Here is a 15,242-nt window from a genome sequence, read left to right as displayed (position 1 = left end):
TCTGGCAGGATTGTTACATTGGCGCATTACTTAAGGAGATTCAATAGGATTTAGGTTGCAAGGCTCTCAATGCATGCTTTACTAGCTAAATGTTGACAGTTCAGTTGTTGTTGATAGGATTTTTTGATTAAGGAGTGATAATTAAAGAGGTGCACAGGAGAATCAGGATATTTGTTTGATGTCTGGTAAGAAACTTGATCTGTTTAGTGTTTGGGACTAGTTGGTGTAAACCAAGCTTTCCTGGCTTAAAGAGAAATATGTTTGCTGAACTAAAGATCAGGCTGTATTATATAGAAGATAATTTGACAAGTAAGTGATAAAGTGCTGAAACCATAGGCGTCCTTTGTGTGCGTGTAGTTTATAGGATACACCTCTCCTGCTAACCCGGCTCTCACCTCACCTCGGTTTGAGCTAATGTAATTCACAGCTGTTTTCTTCTTGTTCTGTCAGTGAATGCTGTGCAGTCGCTTAGCGCTTACCCGGTGAACAGCACTTGTGTGATTTTAATATGGACGCTTTCACCTCAAATCTATGTGATAACATCTTTTATTATTGAATGGAAGAACCTTAACAAAGAAGAGGAGATGAAATGGGTGCGAGTTCCTCCAAATATTAGTAAATATTATATTTATGGTGAGTGTGCACTTGAAAATATAATACATTATGTTAAATGATATGGCACTGAAAAATGTAGCATTACTGAGCCCTTAGGTTCCTTTTTGCCTCCTCTCTGTTTCTGATGGCTTTTATGGTAAGGACAAGTAGAGCGATTCTTGATTATAATTAGAGGAATGACTGTAAAGGATTGACTGTTGCATTAGTAATCAGGTTTACAAAAGAAAGATGATCAGGAGTATGTTTGTTTTTTGGCAATACAGTAAAATTAGTTCTGGAATATTGAGTACACCAGCTAATTATCTAAGTTAATATGTGCATTCCATTTGCATTTTGTCTTTCATCTTAAAGATTTTTACAATAGCTCCACAAAGGTGTTAATTCCATGACAGAATAATGCTAAATTATCCCAGTGTAGATTAACGGTTTTAATTTTCTGATATTAAAGTATGTATCTATAAAAGATGGCTTTCATTATTCCCCTCTCTGGGCTGATCTGAACTCTCACATGTGACCAGAGCTTCTGTGGAGGTGATTGTTTAAAAGTAGGATAAGAGTTTTGAATCAAAAGGTTGATTTCTTCTTTCCAGATCACTTTATTCTGATTGAGAAATACCAGTTCAGCCTGTATCCTGTATTCGCTGGAGGAGTTGGCAAGTCCAGAGTAACGGATCAGTTTACCAAAGGTGACTTGTAGGATCTTTCTCCGTTGTTTATGAAATATGAGCTTGTAAATGCAAACTTTAAATGCAGGAGAAGCCTATATCTTACCAGAAAAAAAGGTCAGTAATGAAGTAACTGTAATATAACTATAAACAGTGATCTAGACTTCAGTTGCTTTAATTTGATAACTTTTTGTGGGATTAGTTGAGTGAGGGACCTGATTTCCCCTGCATCTAAATAGTAGAGATCCCAGGTCCCTGTGATTCTTCATTCTCCAATTGTGGAATGTTCTCTTATTTCATGTGCTCTGATTTCATTTCTTAATAGCAAAGGAGCAGTGGCTACCTCCCACAGGGGTGGAGGAGTCACCTCAGTATTTAAAATAATTCCTTCCTTTTTGTCTATTGTTCTCAAGGTAAAAGTTTGTTGATGTGCAATAAGACTGTTTATCAAGTTCTTTTGTGTTTAAGCTGTTGTTTCTACTGTTTGTTATTTCCCTTTTGCAAACTATTTGTTCACAGGCAAATTATTTTACTGCATTATTATCTGAATTCTTTTTATTTCCAGCTGGATATGAGAATGAGACTAATGCCAGCCTCTATGTGATTCTGCCAATAGTTATTTCAACCTCAGTTCTGTTGCTTGGAGCATTGCTGGTTTCGCACCAAAGGTAAGTTGTTCGTTGCCATATGAAAGCCCCAGACGGCCTGTAGAAGAAGGTGATGCAGCTTAGATGATGCCTGTCTGCTCAACTGGTGGACAGAGTTTTGCTGGTGAAAGCTAGGAATTACTTTTCTTGTATATTTGATGTACTGTACTGAAAGGCAGCAGGCTCTGTGGAACACCGCACACGCTCGTTACCTTGTGAAAGTCAGACCATTGCCCTTTTGGGTCTAGTGTCCTTGCAGTAAGATGATCGGTGCTGTTCATATGACTTCAGCCTGTACCACATACATACTCCTTTCTTCTGCACAGCAATTTGTGAGCAAGTTAATGAGTGTCATGTGCTTTGAATTTGTAAAGCACTCCGAGTTCCGTATTTAATTGTCATCACAAACTTAGGTCTGAAGTAAAAGCCAATTGAAAAAAGTCCTGCTGAGTTTTGTGGAAGGTAGGTTGGGGTCGTATTCAGCAAAGACTGCCTGTACCTTTAATACTTTTGCAAAACTGCCACCTGGTATGGCACTTCTTTATTTTTTCCTATTGAATTTTGGCCATCTATAATATCTAAAATGATTGATTCATTGTCGCAGTGTTCTGATAAAGAAAATTGCACAGATTCCTTTTGAGACATAGCAAAGGTGAATGGCAGCAGTACAGAATATGAGAGAACGGTACCAACTCCAGAATTTACCTAATATTTCAGAATGAAGAAGCTGTTCTGGGCAGATGTTCCAAACCCCAAGAATTGCTCCTGGGCGCAAGGAGTTAATTTTCAGAAGGTGTGTATTTCCCTGGTGATGCTTCTTCCCCCCACCCCATGGGTCTGACTGCTGTTTGCTCAGTACTGAACTCTACCTCTTGGGTAAACTAGATCCTACCTGAATTACTGAATGAAGCAACTCGGAGCCTCAGAAGTTAGCAATACAGCAGTTCTCTCAGCTGTAGAAAGCTAGTATCTGGAAATGGGCCAGGACCAGACACCAACCCCTCTTCTGAATGTAGGGGGTGTTCAAATTTCAGGACCATTAGTAAATTAGTTGTAGAGTCCCATAGCTGTAACACTTATGCACCTCAGTGAGTGCCACGTGTGTGTATCAAAGGCCAGATTCTTTGCTGAGGCAAACCGCATCTCTGTTTGGCATGTGAATCAGGAGCTGTGACAAATGAGAGCCTTTACATGGACTTAGCCAGTTTGCACCAGTGGACAGAGTTTCTCCTGGTCCCAGAGTTTGAGTATGTGTAATCATTTGAGACGATAATCTCAATTCAGGCCTGTTATTTCTAAAAGAAAGAGCGTCAAATGGCAGAAGATTTTTCAGATATTTAATTTGCATTCCCAGTGAAGGTTTCTTTTCTCATCTTTTATTTTATTTCATTTCATTTAAACAGAGAATGGACATTCTTTGAAGTCTAATCATGGTTACTGCCTGCTGAACCGTTGGGCCAGCTCCCAGGCTTCCTATACAGAACTGTTAGAAGATTTTTCTATTTATATTCAGAAGACAGGAAGCACAGATACAATACCATGCTGATTTGTTTAAATATAATGAATCCTGGAAGTAGCTCTGTCAAAAATCTAAAATGCCCTCACAAAATTGAGGAGCAAGTGCCATATTACAGACCAAACCGCAGTTTGTCACTCGCACAGGCAGAAGCACTTTAGATTTGGCATTTTTAACTTTTGTTTACTGCCCTACTGACTAAGGCTGTGGCTGGCAAAGGGCTGAATACTTTCAAGCCCTGGCTTTCAAAGGAGTTGAAAGAGCTCAGCCCTTCCCAGGATGCAGGCGTGGAAGCAGAGACATCAGACTGGTTTGGGATTTATCCAGCCTGAGTGCAAGATCTGCCCAGTTACTGACTTCACTTGAAAGAGGGTTTTCATTCTAATTGAGTATTTGTCCTAATTGAGAGCTGTCTTGGGAGTTGCCACTGACTCCAGGCACATCAAAGTGATCAAATCTCTTATTTGCACAAGTACTTGTCTTTCAAGAAAGGTCTTTTGAACTTTCTGCATGCATTTGGGTGCAGCAGCAGCTCAGAGAATGCAGAAACTGGGTGTGTGTTGTGCCTTACTGGGTTTTTTGTTTGCTTGGTTTCTTTTTCCCGAAAATATCCATGTGCCTGTAATTTATATCACTTCTTCATTTGTATCATTTAAACATGCAGCCATATTAATGCAGATGCCTGAATAATCTCTAATGTTGGATCTGTGTTTGAAAAGAACAGGCCAGAAATCCTCACAGAAAACCTGATTTCAGTGGTGTTAGGGCAGTTTCTGCTTATTCTTTTGCTTAATTTTTTTTCGTGGCTTTTTAACGTGCTAAAGCACTTACTTTACCGGTGCTCTATGTTTTCATGTTAAGTGAAGCTCCTGGAAACCCTTCTGTTGGGGAAGATGCAGTTGTGGTTGGGTGGAGTGAAGAGCGGGTGTTCCCCAGCCTTGTGGCAGCAGTCACGTTGGCTGGCGTTAGCAGAGCCTGTGCCTCTGGCTTGGTTTAGAAAACTAAGTGTGTTTTACTTGCACAATTTGTTAAATCCCAGGCCAGCCTGATGTGTCTGCTGCCAGGGGTGCATCCCAGGAGGTGCTGGGCTCTTTGAATAGCTGTTAATTGCAGGAGTGTAAGTTGTACCAGTGCACCTGTGTTTGCTTAGTTAATCTTTTCATCTGTAGCAAAAGAAGCTCATGACAATCCTTGCTGTCCCCTATTGCAAAATATATTGACTGGTAGAACCGAAATAAATGTAAGTAAAGTTGATGAAGTTTTAACTAGGAAAGGAGGGTAAAGCTGATGCCCTGGTGATACCGCTCCATATTCATATATCTTATTCCATAATTAATGGAAAAGAGATGATGCATGCAAGTATGAAAGAAATTGAAGTTTGACATGATTTTTGACAGCTTGTTATGCAGTAGAAAGCATGCCTCTTCCGTACGTTGGACTAATCTTACTGGAAATTTTTGGTTAATGTTAATTGCACTGAAGGCACAGTGCCTGTCCTCAGATCAGCGTGATCAACTCTTGCTCATCTCGTGAGTGTCCAAGGCCAGAACACGTTCTTTGAAATCATGTGTTTAGGGCCAAATCCTGCTTTTGTATGTGTGCATGCAATTTCCAGTAGAAAAAGCAGTGTACAGTACTTGTATTTTTCCTTAGCTGTAATAAGGCTTGACTACATAAATAGCCTATGTACCACTGCTGGAAAGTTCTGATGCCTTTCTGAAGGCCTTTGATGTAGAACTGCTGTCTTCTCCTGGTACATAACAATACTAAATCCTTGAGTCAACATCTGATCATTACTTTGTATATTTGATATAGCACACTTGGTATTTGGTATTCCAGAACTGCATTTATAATTTTATACTGATTGTTTTGCTTACAGCAGCCAGAGGTTAAAACTGTAATCTAAAACAGGCAAGTCTTGCATCCGGAGTCTGCCTTGCAAGCCTTGACATGTATGCGTGATGCCAAAATCATAAAAAATCCTCTTATTTGCTCAATAAAATAGTAAATAAAAATTAAAAAGCTTTAGGACCTAATGTTGGAGAAATCACTGAAATGCAACTACAAAATTTTTAGAGGGAAATTAACATCAATCTTGCAAAGACTCATGCATATCTAAATCGCCCTACTATGGCCATGGGCCAACTTGCAATCTGTCAAGTTAAATACACGTGAAAGTCAAAATCTGGTCAAGGCAGAAGTAGGCCAATAGCATATTTAGATGTATCTGTGTTTACCAACTAGAGTGCAAAGGAATTTTGATTTTCATCTGTCTCAGGCATGTTAACTGGCTTACAGCTCAGAGGGAGCTGTTGCTTATGAGACAAATAGAACTTAAAACCTGGACTGAACAGGAGAGCAAAATACAGTGTTGCTTGAAATTCCTTGTTTGTTTTGGATCTCATTTCATCTGGCCAGCAGAGTCTGGGAACTGGTGGCCTGAAACGATGGCTTTTCTCCCAAGTTTTATGGAGCTACTTTGCCTGTTGCTTAACACAGTTTCTGCCCAAATTATACCATACATGCATATACTGTGGAAATGCAGCACTATTCAGCCAGCTTACTCTGTAATTGCTGATATGCTGTAGTTTTACATTTTTCTTAGGACATTGGATTATGCACTGTATTTGGTTAAATATCTGACATGTTTTAATAAGTGATGTGTCTGAGTGGACAGATGGTGGCCTTTGCCAAACAACATTCCTGTCTTTGAATGTGATGTATTTAATCTTTTCAGGCAATAATATCTGTATGTTTCCTATGCATTTATAAGAGCAAATACGGGGGGCTGGGGTGAGGGAGCAAGCAGATTTTGGAAGGAATATAAACCATCCCTGTTCAGGATAAACCAGCCGCTGGTTGTAGGAGGGCAGGTGTATCAGGAGGAAACATGGTTTCTTGGTTGTTCAGAAGCTTCCCGATAACATACATCTCCCATTAGAAAATGCCACTGTGGGCAATATAGACTGATCGGACTGTTAGTCCACTTTGGCACAGCAGTGCCTGTGCTTCTCTGTCAATTCACAGCAAACCTGTGAGCGGGAAGATAGCTTTCACTGGGCAATGTAAGGTACGATCATTAGGGCTTGATGTATATGGTCTAGTAGCATCCTACAGCTCATTTCAATAGCTGGTTAGTTTTATATGTGGTTATTGGCGTTATTTTGAAGACTAGGAGAGATTCCAGTGGGCAGGTTGGTTTCTGTGTGGGAAGGTGATGGACTTCAGTGGGGCAAGTACCAAAGCAGTTAGAAACCTACTCACCTGCTTTGCCACGTGAGGGCATGGGCATTACTGACAGCTAGTCTAGACTAAAGTAGTAGCCTAAGATGTGCAAGTTAATTTACTCTTTTCTGTAATCATGTACTAGTCTAAGTATTTTGACATGTTCCTAGTTGTTTTGGCAGCTTTCCTGCTCTAAAATATGGTTTGCTAATATACACAAAATCTGTTTTTATCTATTTGTTTTTTCTTGAATTCATTAGGAAATATATGTTTTTCGAGTGAATTTTCCTTTTTAGCTAGGAGCTCCGGTTTTGCTGTCAGCTTGTGCTGTTGTATATTTTACATGCATATATATTAGGTAGTAGTAAAGCATACATTTTTCCAAAATAAACGTGTATTTCTCTTCATGCAGTTCAAACATATAGCTGCTATTCAGAATGGAATGCTCTAAAAATACTAAGGAAAGGCTGAATTTGATGCTAAATAATATAATCCTACCAGGGAAAGTTCCTTTAGTTGACATGTAAATGATTAAGTCTATTGTTTCTACAATCTAAATAAAAAGCCAAGGACATCTAATGGCACAAGACTTTTGTCTTGTGAAGCACTTATGAGTGTTTCTAACAATATGTGCATGTTTATTAATGTTGAAATGAATGGGACCATTCAGCTGCTTCTCTTTCAGTTTAAATGATGGGCTGTCTTGGCTGGATTACTGAGCACTTCACAGGACGCTTGCTTTGCAGCACTTGACACACAAACCAGTTTTTGCTTTTTTTGTCTTGTCCCTCAGTCTTATCCTACACACAGACATAAAGAAGAGAGGCAGTGTGTGTTAGAGGATTTTCAACTATATACTCTTACTAAAACTGTGGAGTTTTTGTCTGTGATTCTTAAAATCAGTAGCTTCATACTGAAATAAAGCCATTAAATAATAGATAAGCATTAAAATATATCTTTTCTTCTAGCCTGAAACTTTTGAGCATCTTTTTATCAAGCACCCCGAAGCAATGTCATTTGAGCCTCTTCTTCTGGAACCAGAAATAGTGCTGGAAGACATCAGTGTTACTAAAGCGTTGAAAAAAGAAGACACACAAGAATTTTTTGTCATTGATTCAGTGTTTACAAAAATTCAAGACTCTGAACATGACTCTGCTTGCTCTAGCAGCCATTTCAATAGTAGCAGCTTCTCTGAGAGTTCCCATGATGACCAAATCAGTGGAGAAATTACAAGGCAGTCTGATATTAAATACGCTACTATTCTCAGTAACTCCAGATCAAGTGGGCTTTACGAACAGCAAGTGCATCTAAGAAGTTGTTTTGATAGATGCTTCTTAGCTGAAGATTCCTTAGTTCCAGGAGCCTTCTCAAGTAGCTCTTGGGAGGTGGGAAATGGGGCGTTCCTCATATCACCTGATTTGCCTGGCAGGCAGCCCAGCAAGACTCTTTCCCTTTCTCTTATTTCTTCAGAGGGATTTTCAGAGCCCTCAGATCAGGATGACACTTTCACAGATGGAGATAGTCCTGAGCGGAGCCTGTATTACTTAGGGATAACATCATTAGAAAAAAGAGAAAAGGACATTTTTTTAACAGAAAGTTCGGGGGTGATGTGTCAGTTCCATACAACCGATCTACTCAAAGATGTGGGGTTTCTTCAGCATACACCTCCAAATTTAAATGCATTTATCCAAAGTAGCCTTAAGTATAAAGCCACCGTGCCATACATGCCACAGTTTCAGATGACTGCTGCCAAGGTGCAAGAGACCCCAGAGAAAAACTCTTAAGTCATCACACCATAATTTGATACTCTTAACGGCTTTTTTTTTTTAATAAGTTCCCCTGTTTTTCTCTCTCCTGACTTCTTTCAGGAGCTCTCCTGTTTTGAAGCTGGTAACTGGTTCTATATTTGAGTGCCAGAATTTTAGTAGGAAGAGATTCCACTTCTTGACCTAATTTTCAAATGCGGGGCCTTCCTTTAGAGATTTGATTGTGTTCAAGTTAGCCTCCGGTGCCAAATTATCTGTTGTTGATGCCTGTTAGGTGTATGTCTGAGCACCCCTGTGAAGAACTGTACTTGAAATTGGACCCCGTGCTGTAGGTGTTCAGGTGAGAGGATGGGATGTGATCCAGGCACGGTCCATGCTGACGCTCAGCCGTCAGGCTCTGTGCTAGGCTGTGGTCTGCCCCCAGGGCAGAGGCTTTGGCAGATCTGTAGGCGCTCTATAGCTGCAGCTGGCTGCTATGAGTGTGCACGGCCATCACGTTGCTCATCTGCAGACAGAGCATAGCAGCACCTTCCAGGTGGCGTCAGTGATGACAAGAGACTCTTCCTCCAGCTGGCAGACGAAGAGTTGGGGCTTTTGCAGACCTCGGGGTGGAGATTCCCAAACACTCCTCAAGGGCTGGGAAGGATTCAGGTAACACGTACCAAATGAACACGGCTCCTTTTTCACGCGTTCACTAAGTGGCCCTTTACAGTCCCGATGTGGATCGCAGCCTGTTCTGCAGCAGTGGGCTTCTTTCAATTTATTGTTGTCAGACGTGGCCATGTTTTCCAGGGGGGTGAGCACAGCGTGGCTGTTGGCAGTACAGACCCATACGCACATTTCTTCTCGTTGTTCAGGAGTAAAGCATCTCTTCAAACATGTCAGCAAACTGTTGAAAGAGCTTGTTCTTGTTCTAGGGTTTGTTTGGGGTCCAGACCCCAAGGGTAAGATAGAAAGCAGTGACCTGATATGTAGACTGAAGTATGTACATGAATGGGGTTTTGGGAGGGGAAAAGCTCGAATGTGTTGTTTCACTGGGAATGAGCTGGGGCACTGAGTGCTACAGACCGAGTTGACCTGGATGCGGTGCAGCCACTGGACACTCAGGAAGACTGCCAGGTTATGATGCATTGGTATCCACTTGGACTGGTTGTAAACAGATGCACTGTACAAATACCAAATATATTTGTTAGGCTTTTCTTCTCCAAAATCCTGATGTATTTATTGCTTGGCTGACATCTGTGTTAAACTGAGCCTGTGAATACACAGATGGTCCACATGAAAAAGTAGTCAGAACGCTCTGTTTCAGTTGTTGAAAGGGAGGCCCTGACCAATGATGGCAAACTTGTGGCTGCTGTTGTGGGGCCTCTTTTAAAGTAAGTTGAAAATATTCATCAGTAGCATCAAAGAGCTGTAAAAGAAACTGTGAGGTCAGAGATGTGCTGAAGCGTGCACCAGTGTATGAAAACTCCCTGAAGAACGAACAGTTCCAGCAGCTAAAGACTTAACGGTACTGCAAGGGGAGGAAGGGAATCAAAAGTCTTGTGGCTACATTTAATTGTGGGCTGTTATCTGGGGAAGTAAAATGTCCACATTTTTGTTGTTGAACATGAGGTGCTAGTACAAATGGTACTGCCACCATCTCTTCCAGACCCCTTTCCTAAGAGCCCACAGTAGAAAAAGCAGTAATTTGATCCAAGGATCCTGTATTTTCGATCTTCGGTGAGCTAGCCTGTCTGTATGGACGTGCAGAAGTCGGTTTGCCTTCATGAGCCCTGCTCCGCTCAGCTGAAAAGCTTCAGATGGGAAGAAAATTAGGTCTTGCACCTCAGCTGTATTTTCTGGGGTAAGCAGGTAAAGAAAACCACACTTATCTGCAAGCCAAATATATTTTTTCTACTTTGTAGTTAGTAAATATTTTTGTATACGTGCCTTTTCAGAGAACTATTTTGAGGAGCTAAGAAAGATGAATATATTGTGTATTCCAAAGCTAAATTTATGTATAACTTATATAGGCAATTAAAAACAAAAGGGCAGAACCCAGCAACAACAGTAAAAGGTAGGAGAGGTGTGGAAACACTTTAATATATTAGTGATAAAAAATCCTATGGAGCAAAAGGGACCAAAGCAAGTATTTATCTGCACTTTGAATTTAAGACAAGCTTTACAAAAACTCCACCACTTTTTCTCAAACAAGCTGCTAGCCTGGCTCTTGCTGGGTGTCTCTGTTTCTGGATGTTGCCTATGACACCAATCTAATGTACTTCTTTCAAAAATATTATGTATGGCAGGGGAATTAAAATGTGGCTTGTGTTAGTAACCAAATCTCCTTGTCACTTGAAAATGTGATTGAAGGGAGAAACCTGAAGTCTTGAAAATGTTCCTGTAGAGTTCCAAGAGTAAAACTGTGATTATCACCCAGGTGAATGCTAAACTTAGCATTAATCTGAAAAAAAGAAATTCACTCCTGCAGCACGTGACCTTGATGTGGCACAACCTCGAGAGTCCTAAGAATGCCATGGGAACAGACTCGGGTGTGGGTTCTGCCTCTCCTGATGGTTTGTCCACCAGATCCAACACCACCCCCCTCCTCGAAGTTTGAAGATGCAGGGAGGCTAGCATAGGTCTGCTGCCCTACCACACCCATCCCAGCCCATGCCACAGGGATCACTCCTGTTGTGCAGCTGAATTTGGGGTGGGAGACCTAGATTCCTGCACATCAACCCTCTCCTCTTGCTAACCTGGGATGCAGAGGTAATGTGAACTACTGAAATGTGGTTTTGTGACAGCTGCCATAGTTTAACTGTACCACCTTCTGCTCGGGGGAGAGACTCCCCTCCCAGTGCCCCGGCAGCACACCCCTCTGCTGAAACTTCTTGCTGTTGGGAAGTGAAAAGGGTAGTGCAGTTCTCTGTAGACTGGAATAATAAATGCATGGTTCATCATGAAGTTTGGATTTCTTTAATTACAGTGTTCAGAAAAATTATTTAGTTGCATTTGAAGGTTGTCTTTCTCAGGAAATGAAAAGCTCACATGGATTTTACCATACAAAGTCCTTACCCAGTAACTCTGTAAATCCAGGAGTACCACTAACCATGGGAAGACTCAGCTGAGTGACCTGGTGAAGGCTTTCCTGGGAACACGGGAAAATGTGGGAGTTAATCTTCTGTCCCCCATCACACAGGACTCTGACATGCCTCAGAGCTGATGGCAGGAGAGCCTTTGCAGCCTGGACTTGCTGTGGCGCCTGCAGCTGTGCTCAAGGGTAGCTATTTTAAAAAAAGAATTGTAGAACGTCTTCCCTTGATGGAAGTTGGTAGATATCCAAATATCGCCACCTTTGGAAGTCCAGCCTGTCCTCCTGGGTGCCTCTCTGCCATCCCAATTGTGTTTTTTTCCTAATGGCCAGAGCAAGTGGTGCTCCTTAGATGAACAAATTGATGTGGCGTTTACAAAAATCCCTGCAGCAAACGTAAGAAATACTGCAAATATTAGCTGATCTCTTCTGCTTCAGCAAAAATAAAAGATTTTTAGTATAGTTACTGTAGAACCAAGAAATTTAATCCCTTAATGTAGGTATGCCTTTTCTTAAGCAACCTCCACACCATGTCTCCAATCCCTCAGTTTCTGACAGTGCAGGGAAACCCAGGCCCTGACCCATAGTGAAGGGCAGGATGCAGCTGTATGAGTTTATTCAATAAATACTTCCTAAAACTGGCTCTCAGTCTGGCATTTTCCTCCTTATCAAGTGGACATTCAATCCCTCTCGTCACCTTTCTTCACTCTTGTATAAAGCCAAAATCTGCATATCCTGAAGCCACCATCTGCTGCCATCTGCCTCTACCTGGCCTCCGGTTGTGGTTTCAGCTCTGGCAGCTCCTGCTGGCAGCATCTGCCTTTGGGAGAGGAAGTCAAGAGCTGGGGTCAGTTACTGCATTCTTTTCTCACCATTAGTTTTCTCCCTGAAGTTCAGGTCAAATTGTTTAACAAAGCCGAGTACCTCCCATACCATGTTAGGTAACAGTGTTTCATTTTGTGTTTACAGTGCTCTCCTCCTTTCACAGGGCAGCCAATACATCTGCCTTATGCAGGAGCAAAACCTCATTTGTTTATTCCTGGGTGAGATAAAGATGGGCAGGTACGGTGCCTGGGCAAAGGCATTTTGTAAGGTAATTTTGGAGGGTGGTTTTCCCTGCAGAGCTGCAAGCAGACAGGCCTCCGTGCCTTCTCTCCGCGGCTTCATGTCTGGTGCTTTGCGTCATGAGAAAGGGCTGGACCAGCGGGCGCCTGCTCGGCTGCATGTGCCGAGCAGCTGGTCTTCTGTCACTGTTGGAGACCTGAGACTCAGTTCCCCTTTGACGTACTGGAGACACGCTCCACCCACAGCAACGGAGTTTTGCTTGTGCCAGTACTGAGTTTGAGTGTTGATTTTTAAGAGCAGATCTATCATTGTGAAGTACCCAGGAACTGTAAATGCTATACAGCAGTTACACCTGCAAGCATAACTCTTTCTCAGGCACACTCCTTATGAAAGAGAGTGAAATTTAAATACACTGTTATGCATTTAGAATTAAAGTTATCAGAGGAGAAAAACTTCTGTATTCATCTCCCAAGGGAGATTTTTCCTGACAGCTGGGCTGTTGTAGCCAGCATAGGAGCTCCCACTCACTTCAGAAGGCCTGTCTGCTGAGGCAGCGGGTGCTAAGGGACACGGCTGTTTCACCCAGTGAAGGGCTGGAAGAAGAGGTTTATACCAGGACTTGTGTACCTGAAGCTGCCTGAAACAGAACAGATCCAGGAGTCCGTGCTTGGTGCCTCTGCTGGGCTCCGGCCCCATCTTGGCAAGAGACCTGGAAAGTCCCTGCCAAGAAACAGGGAGAAAGTAGGGAACAGGGTCAGGCCGTGATCTGCATCGGAGGAAGAGGGCTGCTGGGGGCAAAGCAGGTTTCAGCTGATGACCTTCATCCCCAGTCTGACACAGTCCCCTCCAGCTACGGCCGCTCCTGGGCTCGGTGCCTGGGAGAGCCACGGGGCCTCACCTGCCCCGGGGCACAGCGTGGGAAGAGAAATGCTGCAGAAGTGCATTTCAGAGCATCCCGAGAGCACGGTGCCACCACGAACCTGGGGCTTGGCTGCAGGAGTAACCCAGCGCAGTTTCTGTTTGCTTCTAATAGTAAACCTGTTAATGGTTCCCCATAAATGCACCTATGCCTTTGCTACAAGTAATTCAGTGTTAGTTAATTCCCAGTAAAGTTCGTCATTTTGCAGAGAGGTGGGTTTTTTGCCGTGGCTCCACACCCACTAGGAAAGGCCTTTTCAATTTAAACTGGACAAGCAATTAGGAGCAACCATGTGCAGCTTCTGAAGTACATATTAAGCCCTAATATTAAGCTCCTGCAAAATAATTTTGAAAGGCATTCAGGAGTATAGCTCATTTATCTAAGAAAATTAATCAAATGTGTCATTATTCCTTTTACATGTCACTTGCAGCTACAGTTCAATGATTTTTTTTTTTTTTAAACTGCAATTGATATTTGAGACAGCAAGAAACTGGTTTTCATATTTTGTAAATATGTGAATTGTTAGTCCGTTTTTGAGCCCCAATCTGTGCGATCAGCCTTGGGTTTGAAGCGCGCACACAAAGTATACAGTAAAACGGGGTTTGGTTTTTCTTCTTTTCCCCTTGCATAAACTGTGAACTAATTTCTTTTCTGTATGTGGCTTTCATTTCTGGAGCATTTATGGTAATTATTTCCCGCTGATGAGAGTGTAACTTGAAACACCGCTTTCTAACAGTGTCAGAGTAATTTTGTAATTATTTTTGTGAATAAAATGTTTATTGTTGATGTCACTGTTGAATAGGTGTTTGCCTATTGTAGTGAGCCTTTGCTAGCGTGGGAGCCAGCAGTCTGTGGGAGCCAGTCCGGCCCGCCCTGCTGTTTCCCACCGATGAACCCGATCACTGATACGGTTTTTTTAAATTGGGAAAATCTTTGGCGTTTCACTTTGCAGTTTACTGGAACTGGACCTGGAAGGGATCAGAGCTGCTGTGTAATACATAACATTTCTACCAGCTGGCTCTTGAAACATAACATACTGTTGTCCCGCAGTGTCCCACGCTGGGTGGCCATGGTGCTGGCTTGTGCAGCAGATCCCCGTGCAGCCAGACGCAGGGCAGAGCTCTGAGGAATCGCTTTTGCTAAGATGGATGATCTTAAGGGCCTTTTCCAACCTAAATAATTCTATGATTCTATGATCTGGCTCATTTGTTGCACGCACACCTCGTCCTTCTGTGCCCGTGCCTGCAGGTGCAGGACTGACTGATGTAAAGAGCAGATTTCATGCCCTTGTCCCTGTCTGAATCCCTCCTTTGTTAGCGTGGCTGGCACAGCACATGTAACCTGCTCGGTGTCTGCTCTGGTTTTTGACATTTCCCTCCCTGCTTTGAGTGAAATATTCTCATGTGATGAGACACTACAAGTTGTTTCTGTTATTTTGAGAAAGCTGACAAATGCATTGCTGTGCACAGCCCCTGCCCCACAGTCAGAGAGTTCAGGCTGATCTGGGACAGAAATGGCAACACGAAGACCTCAAGCGTCCTGAAAAGCCACCGAGTCCCATGAGAGCTGGGTTGCCCCATCACCCCTTCCTCACTAACTCCTTCACTGGAGGAGCCATTGCCACCTGTCAGCTGCTGCCTGGCGTGGGGCTGCGTGGGGAAGGGGCCCCGATGTCCCCACTCTGAGTTATTTTACTTTACAAGCCCCATGGCATTTATTTGCCCTGCAAACAGTTGGGTGCCTGGCGC

At 42.6% G+C, this 15,242-nt stretch overlaps 1 protein-coding gene across 4 annotated transcripts in view; it reads left to right on the top strand.

Annotated features, from left to right (window-relative positions):
* Window positions 1-14,285, top strand: part of LEPR (leptin receptor) — a 48,116-nt gene extending 33,831 nt beyond the window's left edge. For 2 of the 4 annotated variants that reach the window (XM_075097342.1, XM_075097341.1), the window contains exons 15-19: window positions 451-633; window positions 1,206-1,301; window positions 1,846-1,948; window positions 2,645-2,720; window positions 7,637-14,285. In XM_075097342.1, the coding sequence (XP_074953443.1) occupies window positions 451-633; window positions 1,206-1,301; window positions 1,846-1,948; window positions 2,645-2,720; window positions 7,637-8,452 (1,274 nt within the window). In that variant the 3' untranslated portion in view covers window positions 8,453-14,285. The other 2 variants (XM_075097343.1, XM_075097344.1) reach the window with 2 other exon arrangements.
* The last annotated feature ends 957 nt before the right edge of the window (window positions 14,286-15,242 follow it).

Source organism: Phalacrocorax aristotelis, chromosome 6 (assembly GCF_949628215.1).
Source record: "Phalacrocorax aristotelis chromosome 6, bGulAri2.1, whole genome shotgun sequence".
In the NCBI taxonomy this organism is placed as follows: Eukaryota; Metazoa; Chordata; class Aves; order Suliformes; family Phalacrocoracidae; genus Phalacrocorax; species Phalacrocorax aristotelis.
Note: the sequence above shows the minus strand (reverse complement) of the source record. Positions and strands in the feature narration are given on the sequence as shown.